The 16,796-nt window shown below is 50.5% G+C and overlaps 1 protein-coding gene across 1 annotated transcript; it reads left to right on the forward strand.

The window, feature by feature from the left end:
* Positions 1-3,826: 3,826 nt before the first annotated feature.
* TAC3 (tachykinin precursor 3) lies at positions 3,827-11,537 on the forward strand. Its single transcript, XM_035002336.1, has 7 exons — positions 3,827-3,964; positions 4,556-4,674; positions 7,747-7,855; positions 8,047-8,076; positions 8,572-8,625; positions 9,016-9,090; positions 11,299-11,537. Exons 2-6 carry the CDS (start codon positions 4,561-4,563, stop codon positions 9,087-9,089), a joined length of 381 nt encoding a protein of 126 aa, XP_034858227.1. The 5' UTR covers positions 3,827-3,964; positions 4,556-4,560; the 3' UTR covers position 9,090; positions 11,299-11,537.
* The last annotated feature ends 5,259 nt before the right edge of the window (positions 11,538-16,796 follow it).

Here is a 16,796-nt window from a genome sequence, read left to right on the forward strand (position 1 = left end):
GTCATGTGGACTGCTGCTGGTCTGAGGAAGGGTGAGGTTCCTCTCCCTTACTCTCCCATCCCTCCCTCCTGTGTTTCCAACTCTGCCTCTCTTCTCTTCTGGGGCCCAGGAGTGTGCGTTTTCAGGCCCCCGAAGCCTCTGGGGGCTCTGTTGCCCCACCTGTGCTATAGGGCTTGAATTGGCTCCATCGGGGCGGGAGAAGCTGCGGTTCTGCTGCCTCCCTGCGCGGCCAGCCCAGCATTCTTGAAGTCTGGGTGGTTTCTTTGAGGGGCACAAGCCGGCCTGGAGGCCCCTAGTCCCCATGAGGAGCCATTCTATGCCTCAGCTCACAGCAGCTCAAGCCGGCCTTCCTGGCCCAGCCCATTTGCTCTGCAGTTTACTGGGGGCTCCTCCAGCTCCTTGCTGGGGACCGGCTCCCAGCTGTCGCCTGGCTGCAGGACTGTGCAGGATGCAGAAGCGGCCACCCTCCCATCCTTTCCTGGTGTCTCCGCCCCGGGTCCTTTACAGCCTGGCCTCTCCCCCCCAGACCCACAGCACCTCTCCAGGAGGTTGGCGAAGTCGCCGTGTTGCACCCTAGTCGTGCATGTGGTAGACATATGTGGGTCATCTCGCACGCACAACACACGCTCGTCAGCCCCAGGAACGGCCGACAAACGCCATCTCCTCTCAACTCAACACACATTTTCCTGGCCTCATCCCCAGCCCACCCCAGCAACAAAGAGAGGGAGCTCCAGAGGGAGGACCTGCTAGGGACCCCGCTCCTCTAGGCCAGTGATGGCTGTCCAGGATGTGGCTCAAACGGAAAGTGTCAAAGGGAAAACCACCTAGGCGCTCCGGAGCTGCAACACGCACTTCACATGCCATTTGCACACGGCGTGTGGGCAAGATGAAGCCCGGCCTGCCCCAACCCTTCAAAGCCTCCCTCCTTCCTCACTTCCCTGGCTTAGTTTAGCATTAGCTCTTTCAAGTCTCTGCTAGTCCCAGAGATCAAGGGGTGATCAGTTCTCCCTGTCATGCCCTTGCTCCCCCCATCCTTGGCTCCTGCCATCCTCTGTGAGATACTGCATCATCAAAGGACATTATTCATGGTGGACCTTTGCTGAAGCCCTGCTTCCCTGGTGCCAGGGCACGGAGGCAGGGATGGAGGGGTGGGGGCTGTGGAGAGAGGCTGCCTCGGAGATGGGACCCAGGAGGCTTTAGTCCTGAGCCCTCGGTCTAACACTCCTTTTCCTGCTCCCCCCCCCCCCGCCCCCCACCAAGCCACCACCCTGGTTCCCTCCAGCCTGCCTAGCCTGGATTTCCTTCTCCAGACTGGTAGGGGGAAGTGAAGAGGTAAGAGATGGCTGCATCCAATTAGGATCAGCGCCTGAGCTTCTCAAAGGCATGAACCTGCCATGCCATTTACATGTAAATAGGCTCCAGCTTCTACCCCTCATCCCACCAAAGGCTCCTAACCCTGGGTCCTGGCCCATAGTTGGCCCATACAGCGCTGTAATTACCTGGATAATGGGAGGCTTTAAATGAGGCCCCACTAGCCTCTCATGTAATAAAGGGGCCTTGAGACCCAGCTGCTGCCCTCACTCAAGGGTGAACGTGGGGCCATGTGCAGGCAGAGTGACTCCTCTCAGTACAGCGCAAGTCCCAGGGTGGGTGGGGTGTTGGCAGTGTGGAGTGGGAGACAAGCATTTCAGGACCCTAGCAGCACTTGAGAGGCTCTATGGAGGAGCCACACTGTGGGCTGCAATGCAAGAAGGAAGCCTCAGGCTTCCTTTTTTGTTGTATAAATAAATTTTTATTGAGCACCTGTTATATGCCAAACACTATAGAGCTAGGGATCCAATAGTAAACAAAACAGACAAAAGTCCTTGCCACTGTAATGCGGACATTCTGGTGGGGGGGTGGGGTAGACAGGCTATAAGTGAAACATTTAGTGTATGGGATGTAATAAACGATGAAGAGAAGAAACAGAAGGGGGATATGGAGTGTGAAAGTGTGGTCATTTTAAGTAGGGTGACTGGGGAAGGCGTTGGTGAGCGGGAGTCTTTGTAGTAAATACACAACGGCTGTGGTTCTCCTCACAACCCCAGATGGAGAAGAGTGCAAGGTCCCAAACCTCCGGGTGTCTCAGAGAGGGGACCACCACTCGCTCTGGGAGAGTTAACTGCTCCCTCACCCGTCAAAGTTCGTACCAGTGCAGTAAAACGAAGGGGGGGTTTGGAGTGAAAAAAAAACAACCAACCCTGAATTTGTGGCTCTTCTTCAGTAGCTGTATGTCGTGGAGCACAGGATTGAACTTTTTTTTTTTTTAATTTTTTTTTTTAAGATTTTATTTATTTATTTGACAGAGAGAGACACAGCGAGAGAGGGAACACAAGCAGGGGGAGTGGGAGAGGGAGAAGCAGGCCTCCCGCTGAGCAGGGAGCCCGATGCAGGGCTCGATCCCAGGACTCTGGGATCGTGACCTAAGCCGAAGGCAGACGCTTAACGACTGAGCCACCCAGGCGCCCCGAACTTTTTTTTTTTAGATTTTTTTATTTTTAAGTAATCTCTACGCCCAATGTGGAGCTCAAACTCACGGCCCCGAGATCAAGAGTCACATGTTCTCCCGACTGAGCCAGTCAGGTGCCCCAGGACTGAACTTTTTGAGCCTCAGTTTCCTCCCCTGAAAAATAGGAAATGCTAAGAGTGACAAATGGCTCTGAAGCTGCTTTCACTCCACCGGCCACCCCACACCCCCCCGCCCCATTCCCTGAGCAGCATCTTCTGTCTCCCGTTCTCCTTCCATCCCAACTCTGACTCTGCCCCTCCCCTGGGGCTCCACCTTGGATATGACGTGAGCAGCATGAGCTCCTTCAATAGAGTGGGGAATGAAGGAGAGGCTTGGGAGAAGATGCCTGGCTGCAGGGAAGCCGATTAGAGAGGGGAAAACATGTAACTGTGAGAAAAAAGAAGCAATTAAGAGATCAATGCTGGGCTGGACCGGGCCAGGGAGAGGATTGGGGGGTGACAGCTCGGCCACCGTGTTCTGTTGCTCCTTCCCGAGATTCTAGCAGGAGGGATAGAAGTTAGAACTCTGGAAGAATGCAACTATATCAGGCTGATTCAGGGGTTAAGAGGGAGTGGCGGGGGGCGGGGGAGAGGCAATAGCACTGGCGAAGGGGTGGAGGGAGGCAGACCCTGGAAGTTTCTGCATTAATAGCAGGGGAGAAGTGCTGACCTTCACTGGGTCTGAGGACCAAGGTGATGGGTCAGCTGCAGCTAGAAGGAGGACAGAGGGAGAAATGAGGACGGCAAGGGATGCCAGACTCACCTCCCACTGCTCAGGGGCCTGAGTCTAGTTGTCTCCGGGGGTGTGGGAGGGCCAGAGAAGCACCTGCCTGAAATGCTTCTGTCCTGGCAGTTGAGTCTGAAGGTTTAAAGGGCAAGGAGCTGGTGTGTGAACAATGAGAAGGAGACTCAGAGACCACACCTACTGAGCTAGATCCAGCATGGACATTTTGGTACAAAACATACACAACATCATTCCTTAGTGTGCCCAGCTCAGGGGCTGTTGAGAAGTGGGCTGCTGGATAACATACTGCAGGTTTGTGGTGTGTGTGTGTGTGTGTGTGTGTGCGTGCGCACGCGCGCACGCAAGCACGCCTGCAGCCTATATCCTCCTTTTTCTTCACCAGCCTCCCCCCTCCCCTCCAGCCACCCTGGGATTGGTGATTCGCAGCCCCTCCCCCAGCCCCCCAGACCCTCCCAGAGCCTTTATCTGGGAGCTGCCCAGGAGTTCCTGCCACATCCTCAGATCCCCTCCACTCCCTGTCTCTCTCTCCACGGAGGCAGCAGCACCACCAGCGCACGTGTGTGTGTGTGTGTGTGTGTGTGTGTGTGTGTGTGGTGGGGGAGTGGGCAGTGCTCCCAGCCAGCTCCCTGATCCTGTTAGACCATCTGCCCTAGGCTCAAGGCTGCTCCACAGGTAGGCACGAGTGGGAGAATGTTGGATGGACTGGAGCTGGCACCAAAGGACCGAGGCCAGAGTTAGGAGGGAATAAGGGACAGGAGGGAATAGAGGTGGCAGCTTTTGATCTCGGAGCAGGGTACGGGGAAGGGAAGCAGAAAGTGCTCTTAGGGGTTGAGAACCAGTAATGTTTGGAGCCCGTGGGTTCAGACTGATTCTTCCAATACTAGAAAGTTTTGCCTAAGTCTTGGGTTATCTAGTGCTGGAAACTAGAATCCAGGATCCCTCCTTAAGCTGACTAAGAAGGCAGACCTGTGCGTGTCCTACGAATCTATCATCCTCTTGTGGGGACTAGTCTGGTGCTATTGCCACATGGCTCATTGCCAGGTGCTCAGTGTGGGGAGATGTGTGATGGGGGAGCAGGGACGCTGAGCCCAAGGACTGGCCGTCCTGCCCAGAGATACTCTCCCCGGACCAGCGCTTAGATGGGAGAGTTGGGGGCTGGGGAAGCAGGGTCAAGACAGGATGCGGGTCACAGAATGTCTCCTGCATCTGCACGTGTGTTGTATCCTTCTCCCCTGGTTTCTGTCTGTCGCTCTGCCCTCCTAGGCACCATGCGGAAGGCCCTGCTATTTGCAGCCATTCTGGCCATCAGCCTGGCTTACAGTTTTGGGGCTGTCTGGGAGGACTCACAGGAGCAGGTGGTGCCTGGTGGGGGCCACAACAAGGTAAGGCACCCCGTCTAGCTGAGCCCACCCTGGCGGGGCACTGGGCGACATCACGAGAGCTGACACTCTGCCTGTTCCACAGCAGTTGAGAGGAAGGTGGGACAGGCACACTGGGAGTTAGCTGGGTGATCCGTCAGAGCGTGGGTTTCCCTGCCTCTCTGGTGGTCTCATGTTCTCACTGTCTCTAGGCATGTCTGTAAGTGTCTCAGTGCCTCCGTGTGTCTTTGATAACCCTGTACCTAAAAAGTGCCCTACTAGTATGTTGTGCAGTTGGTTGATTGACCGGTGACTTGGGGGGTTGGATCCTGGAGGGGTAAGCTAGGGTGGTCCTGCTCAGTTTCTAGGGGGCAGATCCTCTCCACTCCCTGGATGGGATGATATGCAGTCGGAAATTCTCTCCCAAATGGTCATTTGTATGCTATTTTACCTATCAGTTATGTATATTATTTTGTTTTCAAAATTCAAATAAATTCCCTTATCCCCTGCTCATCCACCCCCAGTAACATCAGGTTCTCCTAAGACCCCAATCCTTTCTTTCCTTTCTCTTGCCCCCACTTTAGCCTCTGCTTACTCAGGATAGGGGGCAAAATCCCCACAACACAGACTGAGCTCAGATTTCCAAACTTTCTCTAAGAAAAGGAACAGGAGTTGTCAGTGATGGGGTACAGGGGGAGAGCAGGGAGGAAGTCTTTTCAGGGTTTTGAAATGACAGCAATTACATTGGTACACATGCTTTTAAGATGATTATAGATGGAACTTATTACAAATTCAGTGTGTGAAGTCTAACTCCTCTCCAGCTCAGATCAGTTTAGCATCTCATTACAGGAGGTGGGTAGAATATTTGAACAATTTGGGAAAAGTGGCTGCCTAGGAAGCCGTGTGCAGGACAAAGAGAGAAATCAATCTTCATCCATATGTGTCCCAAGGCACGATAGGCTACCAGTCTTGCAGGTGGTGGCCGTTGCACCAGATCCAAAAGACCAGAATCTCTTCAAAAATAGGAAAAATAGGTACGCCTGGGGGGCTGAGTTGATTAAGCGTCTGCCTTCAGCTCAGGTCATGATCTGAATCGAGGCCCACATGGGCTCCTTGTGCAGCGGGGAGCCTGCTTCTCCCTCTGCGTGTGCTCTCTCTCTCTCTGACAAATAAATAAATAAAATCTTTAAAAAAAATACAAAAAGGGGTGCCTGGGTGGCTCAGTCGGTTAAGCGTCTGCCTTCGGCTCAGGTCATGATCCCAGCGTCCTGGGATCGAGCCCCCGCATCAGGCTCCCTGCTCAGCGGGAAGCCTGCTTCTCCCTCTCCCACTCCCCCTGCTTGTGTTCCCTCTCTCTCTGTGTCTCTCACTGTCAAATAAATTAAAAAAATCTTAAAAAAAAATAGAAAAAATCGGGGTGCCCAGCTGACTCAGACGGTAGTGCATGAGACTCGTTGATCTCGGGGTTGTGAGTTCGAGCCCCACATTGGGTATAGATATTACTTAAAAATAAAATCCTTTAAAAAATACAAAAAAATACACAAGGAGTGCCGCATATGGGCTGGACACTATGTTTGGAGCCAAAAGTTCCAGCTGGAGATAGTCAGAATATCTGGAAAAATTTTTCTAAGATAAGCTTGCTTCAAGACCTTTACCTCTTGGTCAATGAAAGGGAGAGATTGCCATCCCATCCCTTCTCCCCGATGGTCTGTGAGGAAGAGGGAAATTAGGGTGAGGCGAGGGTAGGATATATGTGTGCCTAGGCAACCGGGTTGGTATGTGCAGGGGTGCATCCCATGTGAATGTGCTCTGTGTGTGCTCAGCAGCCCAAGGACATCTGGGCTTGTCGAGAGAGAGAGGCGCCGCTGAGACTCAAGGTGAGACTCTCCAAACATGATCATTGTCATTGTCTCTCTGCTCCTGCAATTAACTGGCTGTGTGGTGTGTGCCCACCAACACTCAGCTGTGCCCAAGTTGCTAAAAAAAAAATCACCAAGGCAATGAAGGGCCCCTGCCTGGCAGCGGGTCCAGAATGGGGTTCATTTGTGGGGGAGAAGAGGAGTCATTCTGAACACACAGTCTTCCAGAAATTCCAAATTCAGTACAGAAAGGAGAGAGGGAGAGACAACCAGAGGCAGAAACCTATGGAGAAGAAAAGAAAGGTGGTGGGAACCATAGGGAGAGAAACATCCACCACAAACATGGAGCAGAGTAGGGGGATTTCAGGATTGCCACTGAGCACTGGCTGCCTACCTACAGCCATTCCGAGGACTGAGGCCTGTGTGTGACTCCATCACACAGAGGACACCTGCTCTGAGTGATGGGCCTTTCTTGGAATTCATGGCTCACTCACCTAGTGGGGCAACCATATCTTGGGGCAAGCTGCTTCCTGATGTGCCAAGGAGAACAGAACCAATGGCCCTTCTCACTGAGAGGTGGCAGTAGTTAGGAGAGAGCCCCGAGAGACAGTCCCCTTTGAGCTTGGGAGATATAGTGACCAACTGTCCCAGTGTTCCCAGGACCACCAGCTTAAGCACTGAAAACCCCACATCCCAGGAAAGCACTCAGTCCCAGGCCAACCAGGACAGTTGGTCTGCCTCCAGGGATGCCCAAGGTGCTCCCTTTTCCAGGACTTCTCAAATCTTGCCATGTATACCAATCACCTGGGGGCCTGGTTACAATGCAGGTTGTCTCAGTAGGTCTGGGGTAGGACTGAGAGTGAGATACTGTATTTCTTTTTTTTTTTTTTAATTTTTTTATTCTTATGTTAATCCCCTTACATTACAACATTAGTTTTAGATGAAGTGTTCCATGATTCATTGTTTGTGCACAACACCCAGTGCTCCATGCAGAATGTGCCCTCCTAAATACCGAGATACTGTATTTCTAACAAGTCTCCAGCAGTGATGCTCCTGATCTGTGGACCACACTTTGAGAGCCCATTTCTCTTCCAGTATAAACCAGAAGAAATTCCAAAAGATACAGGATGTCAGGTTCAGCTATGATGGGCTCAAGAAGAGGCTGTCCTTTGTGGGGAGGGGTGAGTGGATTAGGTTTGAACCTCCTGCCTCAGCCCTCTTTGTTTCTGTCCCTTAGAAGGACTTGGACCTCTACCAGTTGCCCTCGTCCTTGCTCCGGAAACTCTATGATGGCCGCTCCGTCTCTCTGGATGGATTGCTCAAAATGTTGAGCAAGGCTAGCATGGGTAGGAAGCAGCCCTGGGGAGAGGGGGTGGGGGCCAGGATTCTGATGATTAAATAGGCTTGGGAGGAGCCTTCGGGTGGGATGGAGACTGGAGATGGCTTGGTGAATAATTGAGGGTTGTGCTCTGAACCCCCTCTGACTGTCACTTTCCAGATTCCATTCCCCACTGACACACTGTTCTTGTTTTCACAGATCCTAAGGAATCGCCACTTCCCCAGAAACGTGAGTAGCGTCTTCTCCCTCCCTGTCTCTGCTGACCGCATGCTACAGCTCCATGGGCATGGGTCTCAGTGACTATTCTGGCTGGCCTCATCTCAGCTGGCCCAAACAATATGCCAGCTGTAACTCCTCAACCAGACTTTCCTGGGCGTGAGGGGTCACTGGGAACCAGGAGGAAACAGGTGTGAGGAGCGCGATGGACTCTCCCTCCATCAGCTGGTCATTGGGAACAAGAGAATCTCTTGGTGGCTGTGAAGATTCTAAGCCAGGCACCTGTGGGGGCAGAGAATTCTTGAAATGTGGAGGAGGGAGAGGTGGGCAGAGAGTGTGGGCTTAGGGGACAACCTGTTAACTGGGGAGTCAAGCTGTGGCTTTGATAAAGAACCAAAGACCAGAAACCCAAATTCAGAAGTCTTGACACATGTCTGGGGGAATGCATCCCCATCCCCCCACCTACCCCCATGATCACTGTTGGCAATGTTGGTCTTTTTTCTACAGGTGACATGCATGACTTCTTTGTGGGGCTTATGGGCAAGAGGTATATCCAGCCAGGTAGGAGTGTGTGGAGGTACAGTGGGAGGGTTTAGGCTGCTAGCAAAGATATGGCAGAAGTCAAGGGCCTCCTATTTGTCACCAGAGGGAAAGGCAGGACTTCTCTTAGCTATAGTGAGGGTTCCTCGGCCCTTCTACCCAGTCAGGTTGGATCCACAGTCCAGCTCTCCCTGGGAACATAATGGGGAAACCTTTATAAGATAGTCCTGCTGTAGCTGGGAAGGAGTTGGGGGGGCTGTCCTTCCTCCCCATCTCCCAAACACACTGTGCCTCTTCTTCCCAACTCTGTCTTCCAACGCTGCCCTTAATGGCTAGCGCTTTGCTGTTGGGTCAGGGTGAAGGTCACATTCAGAAAAATCCCTCCTAACTACCCTGTTTACTTTACCCCAGACACTTCTATTGATGTAAACCAAGAGAATGTCCCCAGCTTTGGCACCCTCAAGTATCCCCCCAGTGTGGAATGAGGTAAGGATTGTTGGTTAGCAAGAGGAGAGGGGACTCTGTGTGTGTGTGTTGGGGGGGGTTGCCAGAGAGGCATTTCCTCTGATGCTACAGGCATTAATACTCATAAATTTGCCCTAAAATGCACTGTCAGTGCCCAGCACACTGTTGGTCAAACACACCATCACTCAGAGGTGCACACTTGTCTGCAAGAACATGTGCACACATGCGTGCACATGCACGCACACGTGCCCCACTTTCCATTCTCTTTCCCCAGTATCATGGACCCTGGCTGACTCTTGAGCAGGCGTGGGTGGTGGGACATGGGGAATGAGGGGTTTCCCCTATGGCTTCTCTGATGGTCAACTTCTGTCATTCGGGTTCCATTCTCTCATTATCTGTATACAAGATGGAGGCACCATCATCTGATAGTTGCAGGCACCACATCCAACTCAGGTGAAGTGTTCTGCCTCCTAGGTAGGCAAAAACCACTCAGATCATTCAGAATCTCAGGTGACTGGGTCTAGTGTGTAATTCTTCACAAGGGTGATTTAGGAAGAAACGCAAGGGACTCTGAAATTTAATGGGGAGTAAGTAGAAACCATTATCTTAGTTGCTCTGGGTAGCGTAATGGCTAAGAGCATAGCCCGAGTTTGAATCCTGGATCTGCAGCTCACTGGCTGTGTCCCCTTGGCCAAGTTACATAACCCTTCCGTGCCTCAGTTTCCTCATCTGAAAAATGGGGGTGATAATATTATTTTGCAGGGTTGTGGTTTTGAGGATGGAGCATAGGTAGTGTTTGGAACAGTGCCTGGCACATAGTATAGAGCTGTGTGTTGGCTGTGTTATGATTATTGTGGTCTGGGAGGTGTGGGTCATGTCCCAGTGTTCCCCCTGGCTGGCTCTGGTCTGTCTGCTTTAGAGCTGTCTGGGCTGGACCCCGGGCTTGAGTGGGCTGACAGATCTATCACTTGGTATGTGGGTATGAGAGTCCCCAGGGAAGCGTCTAGTCAAAACATGGAAACTTCCATCTCAACCGCATCTTCCCCCACACGGCAATAGCAGCCCAATGGATGGCTTTCTTTGCATTAGCTTCTGAAGAAAGACGGTGTGGGGGGAGAAAAAGAGAGGGGTTGGGAAGCCTATGTTATCAGGGAGAGACTCCCGCCCCTCTCCCTGTGTCCCTGTTACCCACAGTCATTGGTCTCAGGGGAGACCAAAGGAGCAAGAGTTCTCCATGGCTCTCGATGAAGCCGCCTGTGCATGGCTCCCTGGGCCTGGAGACTAGGTCTAGCCCCCTATTCAGTGTTGGGTGAGAGGGCACAAAGAGCCGTAATAACCGTAACTCGCTGATTACAGGGTACTTTCCGTATCATTTTGCTCTCATTAGATGGTTATTTCAGTCCTGCTGACCGCCAGATAATTATACGGGCAGCTCTATCTGGATGACATACTCTCCCCCAGCGTTATGCATCGGCCATAAAGATAATTACAGTGCAATTTTGCCATAGTATTTTATACAAATGGTGGAAACAAGTGCATTGTGGAAATCTACTTTTAATGCTCGCTGGTGAAGCCAGGCTCTTTCAGAGGGGCCAGTCGCATAATTGCAGCCTTCGTAATCTCACCACTGATGGAGCATTCTCAACCTGTTAGGTGCCAGGGAGAACAGCACATAAAGTCCCTGGGGGCTGGCATTTAAAGGAGATTAGATGAGATGGATCAACACAGATCATTGGGTCATCTTATTTCATTCATGTGAATCTGCTAACAAAGGAAGTGATCCCTGGGCCTGCGCTTCCTCTGGGAGGTTTCCGGAAAGAGGAGGAGGGCATGGGTGAGCCTGGGGGAGCATCAGCATCAGGACTCATTGAATGGGGCTATGTGTGTGCCTGACTCATGGGGATGCAAGGATGATAGGAACCCTGCCACTACATCCTCCTACATGGACTACAGACCTTGCCTATGAGTGTCTCTAAGTAGCATGGTAAACATGCAACCAGGAAGGGGCACTCTCCTGCAGCTAGAAGGGTTCAGTCCTCTAGTTCAAAGGCTACACAGAAAGCTGAGGGCTAAGACTTCTATTCTCTTTCTTCCTCCCTTACATACCCACCCCCGACACACACACACACACACACACACACACAGCCCTGCTTCCGCAGCCGGTGGTTGGTGGGAGTTTTACGAGACAGAAGATGTGATTTCTTTTTTTTTTTTTTTTTTGGTCCTCAGCACTCTACTTCTGGATCCCTGGGCTGCATCGTGAAGACACCTGTCACCCCCTCTCAACCCCCAGCTGCATGTGCTCCCATTCCCCTTTCTTTCCCCCATCCTTGTAACACTCTTGTACTTTGACTCCTTCCCCATCCCTCTACTCCACCGTGATGTAGAAACCGCAGAGTGAGCATCCTCAGTCCCCTTGGGCATTGACTATAGATTCCCCTGGGGTTTCTGGAGTGTCCTCCGTTAAAAATAAGACGCCTCTTTCTACTCCTCAACAATAAAGGATTTTCACACATGACCTAGAATGTTGTATTGGTTTGGTTGCCGGCGGGCGGGGTGGGGGTGTTCTCTTCCTTAACTCTTCCAGCTACATCATACACACATACATGATATGCACACATACATGTATCATATTATCAATGGAAGCATCTTTATTTTGTACACATATTGATTTTCCCAACAGTGCCTTAGTCATATAATTAGTATTGGAAGATTTATTTAGTAATTTAAAAATAAATGAATGAATTTGGAAGATGGTTTCTAATACTCAAAGACTTCCACAGACTAGCTTCAGATAAAAGAAAAACCTATTCTGAATGGCTTGTCTGTATTTCGTGGATGAGCCTAGGAGACATCAATCCCTGAATCTGACTCTACTTAGAGAAGGGCGGGGGGTGGGAGGCAGGGCTGTGCAAGGACCCAGCCACAGACGAGGATGAATCTATAGAACTGCACCATTTCTCTGTCTGCAAATGTCAAGTAGGGGTCCTCTAACAGGACATGGAACGAGATGGTGACCCATATACACTGTTTACGGTGTAGCAGGGCTCTGGACAAGCCAACAAGACCTGGTCTTGCTAGGATGGGGCATGGATGGGGAAGTTACTGCAGAGACCAAGAAGGGAGCAGATATCTTCAGTGTTAACTGGCCATCTTAGTTATTTTAAAGGGAAAGCATTTGTTTCAGATTCCTCTACAATGTAACTCATACTAGGTCTAGCAGTCCACAGAATATGTAAGACGCTGAAATGAGATGTGTGAGCGTCTTTTATTTATCTGACGTGCCAACTATCATAGCCCAGGGATCCCAAGGGGTGTTCTGTATCCTAAGGGAACAGCCTGGGAAATCTTTGGATTCCTTTGTTTCGCCTGGTGCAGAGCCTGGCCATGCCCCTGAACTGCCCTGATTCAATCAATGTCAACACTCCGCTCTCCCAATGCAGTGTAGAGACCGCACCATGGAGCCAGAGGTGGCTTCCTACAGGTCCTTCACCCCAGTGAAAGTTCTCTCTTCCCAGAGCGTGCATGGGGCAACTTTGGACCCACAGCTGTACAGTGGGGATGGGGGAGGAGAGAAAGCTCAGCTCAGTGTCCCTTGGGTCAGGTTTATTGCTAGAGGTCAAAGAACGTTCTTACCCGAGCCTCAAGCCTTTCTTCAGTGAGTCATCACGTTGGCTTTTCAAAATTATCTATCTAGAGGGTTTTAAAGTGGGGTAACTTTTGCAGAGTCTGGGGAATTTATTTGGGTCATGAAAGCTTCAAGAGTTGGTTCTGCTCAGACTTGGGAGATGGGCGTGTGTGCTGAGATGACGCAAGTGTTTTGCCAAGTAGGAGCATAAATGCAGAAAGGTTGCTCTCTGGTGGGACCGACAAAAATTGCAGTCCTGGGGCTTCCAGGAAAAATGAAGTCAAATTTTAAGCCTCATTCCTGTTTTTGTACTTGAAGAATGTGTCAAGGAATCCTGGCTCTCCTCTTCCTGTTGTAAAGAGGTTGGTGCCTAAGGAGACCTGGCCAAAAAGACCTTGACCGAATTTCTGGCCCTTCTCCATTTAGCTTTGTGTGTGTGTGTTACTGGGATTGCATGGCGTTTTACTTTATTTATTTATTTAAAATATTTTATTTATTTATTTGAGAGAGAGAGAGAGCGCACACACGTGCACGTGCACACAAGAGGAAGAGGGAGAGGGAGAAGCAGACCTCCCGCTGAGCGAGGAGCAGGATGTGAAGGCAGGGCCTTGATCCCAGGGCCCTGAGACCAGGACCTGAGCCAAAGTCAGGCAACTGAGCCACCCAGGAGCCCTGCATGGTGATTAACTTTAAAAAGATTTCAGTCTTGGGGCGCCTGGGTGGCTCAGCCATTGAGCGTCTGCCTTCGGCTCAGGTCATGATCCCGGAGTCCTGGGATCGAGCCCCGCATCGGGCTCCCTGCTCCGCGGGAAGCCTGCTTCTCCCTCTCCCACTCCCCCTGCTGTGTTCCCTCTCTTGCTGTGTCTCTCTCTGTCAAATAAATAAAATCTTTAAATAAATAAATAAATAAATAAATAAATAAATAAATAAATAAATAAAATAAAAAGATTTCAGTCTTCACAGACCTGTACCCTGAAACAAATACATTATATGTTAATAATAATAAAAAAAAGACTTCAGTCTTAGAGGTTCTGAACGAATTGTAATGTGTGTGGAAGGGTGGTTTGGCCACGCCAACAAGCAATGCCGTTACCCTATCTCCCCAGAGATTAGATCAGACTCCACAGGGTAAAGGCTCAGTCCTGCAAGACTGCCCCTCACACTTCAGATGCCACTGCAAGTCCGGGTTGTTCCCTGTGCTTCTGACCGGCTACAGACTGGAGGTTCCCATGACTCCCCCCTTAGGTTTGATGAATTCGCTAGAGCGGGTCACAGAACTCAGGAAACCTGTCCACTTACTAAATTGCCAGTTTATTATACAAGGACACAACTCCAGAACAGCCAGATGGAAGTGATGCATAGGGCAAGGCACAGGCAAAGGGACGTGGAGCTTCCACGTTCTCTCTGAGTGCACCACTCTCCTCTCCCCGACCCCGCATGTGTTCATCAACCCAGAAAACTCTCGGAACCCCGTCCTCTTGGGTTTTTATGGCGGCTTCATGACACAGTTGTGATTGATTACATCACTGGCCATTGGCAATTGATTCAACCTCCAGCCCTCATCCTTAGGTGTTGCCCCAAAGCCCCCAATAACATAACAAAGGACACCTTTATGATATTCATCACTTAGGACGTTCCAGTAGTTTTAGCAGTTCTTTGCCGGAAATGGGGATGAAGACCAAATATATATTTCTTATTGTAAATCACAACATCACAATATCACACGTATAAACAGTTTAAACTTTAATCTACACCTTTAGGGGGTTTTCTTAGCGCATGAAGTACATGTAGTGGGGTCAACACTCCAGAGATGGTTAAGACAGTTGGTTAGGAAGCTTGAAGAGGCCCACAACTCTTGCAGCCTAAAATCTCAGAGTCATGCTGGAGGTTTGGAGTCTATCAGTTGCATGAGGTTCCACTTCGGGACACCCTCGTCACCTTATCCAACTGTAGGATTTGGGCCTGCCATTGGAACATGTATCATGACCCTTTCGTGAGAGAGCTAAATGAGATCACCTGCCCCCCAAACCACAAAAAGTTCATATGGCTGTTTTTATATTTCCTTGCTAATAAATATTACATGATTGGAATGCTTGCTTTCGCTATAATCTCCTACCAGTTAGTGAGGTTGTGGAACTGGGGACTCACAATCTCCCAAATGCATCAAGATAACTGATGGTTGCCGAACAGGCAAACTGTCTTAGATCAGTTGGCAACATCCTGCGTGTCCTCTTCTCATTCATCCATCCATCGAGGAATTACTGAACTATACCGTGTGTCTGCCTTGAGGGTTCGTGCTTGGCCGCCTTCTATCATCTGGTAGCGGACAGAATGTGATGGGAGAGAGGCTGAAATAGAAGGGTCCCAGAGCCTGAGGGGTTCCTATGATTGAGGAGGGAGAGTGGAGTGACCATGACTTCTAATGTGTTTGGTGGCCGTGGTGCTGGTGGGGCGGCAGGCAGGGCACGTAGTTGTGGTTTGATGACAATCCTTGGGCAGGAGCATCTGAGGAGAGGATTTGGAGGATCACTGCAGTGCTAAGGGAGAAGGGTGGGGAGAAGCAGCACAACTGAGCTCTAGAAACAGTTGGCAATGCGAGGGGGAAAATAATTTTCCCTCTACCCTTCTGTTTTTAAATTGATTAATTAATTTGACAGAGAGAGAGAGAGAGAGGGAAGGAGCACAAGCAGGGGGAGCGGCAGGCAGAGGAAGAGGGAGAAGCAGGCTCCCTACTGAGCGTGAACCAACTGAGCCACCCAGGCACCCCTACCCTTCTTCTTTTTTTTTTTTTTTAGATTTATTTATTTGTTTGAGAAAGAGAGAGAGAGCATGAGTGGGGGGAGGAGTAGAGGGAGAGGGAGAGAGAGAATCTCAAGCGGACTCCCCGATCATGAGCGTGGAGCCCTGTGTGGGGCTGGATCCCAGAGCCCTGAGATCATGACCAGAGCCAAAATCGAAACCAAGAGTCACACACTTAACTGACTGAGCCACCCAGGTGACCCCTCTCTACCCTTCTAAGTTCTTGGCTGTGACCACGCTATAGTAAAAGACAGATTAACAGGAGAAAAACAAATAGACGTTTATTTTTTTTAATTTTTTTAAAAGATTTTATTTATTTATTTGACAGAGAGATAGAGAGACAGCACAAGTAGGCAGAGTGGCAGGCAGAGGGAGAGGGAGAAGCAGGCTTCCCGCTGAGCGGGGAGCCCGATGCGGGGTTCGATCCCAGGATCCTGGGATCATGACCTGAGCCGAAGGCAGCCGCTTAGCCGACTGAGCCACCCAGGCGCCCCCAAACAGAAGTTTAGTAACAAGTATACTTCCTATATACATGGGAGAAGCTCAGGACAACTGAGTAACTCTCTAGAATGGCCTCAGCCACCGCCTTAAATACCATCTCCAGCTAAAGACAAAAGAAGATATTGGGGGTGGGAGCCAGTTATGGGGGGGGTTTCAGGCCAAGCACAGTAAATAAGGGGATGGTTGTTATGCATATTGAAGTCCCTGCCTTCTCCATTGATGAGAGTTTCTGGAGATTTAAGTCATCCTTCTCTTCCTAGTACAGAGAGGGAGACACCCTTACAAATAGAGGTTTCCCTTATAAATGTAACTTCTATTCTGTTTTCAGAGCTTCTCCTGTGTCTGCTGTTTCTTATTTTTTTTTTTTGAAGATTTTATTTATTTATTTGACAGAGAGAGTGAGAGAGGGAACACAAGCAGGGGGAGTGGGAGAGGGAGAAGCAGGCTTCCAGCAGAGCAGGGAGCCTGATGCGGGGCTCCCCATTCCAGGACCCTGGGATCATGACCTGAGCCGAAGGCAGATGCTTAACCACTGAGCCACCCAGGCGCCCCATGTCTGCTGTTTTTCTAAAAATAAGCAGCCTAGGGGTGCCTGAGTGGCTCAGTCGGTTAAGCATCTGCCTTTGGCTCAGGTCATGATCCCAGAGTCCCAGGATCGAGCCTGGAATGGAGCCCCCAGTCGGGCTCCCTGCTCAGCAGGGAGTCTGCTTCTCCCTCTGCCCCTCATCCCGCTCTTGTGCTCTCTCTTGCAAATAAATAAATAAAATCTTAAAAAAAAACCAAAAAAACAAAAAAAACA

This window comes from Mirounga leonina, unplaced genomic scaffold, assembly GCF_011800145.1.
Source record: "Mirounga leonina isolate KUSES-001 unplaced genomic scaffold, KU_Mleo_1.0 Mir_126, whole genome shotgun sequence".
Taxonomy (NCBI): domain Eukaryota; kingdom Metazoa; phylum Chordata; class Mammalia; order Carnivora; family Phocidae; genus Mirounga; species Mirounga leonina.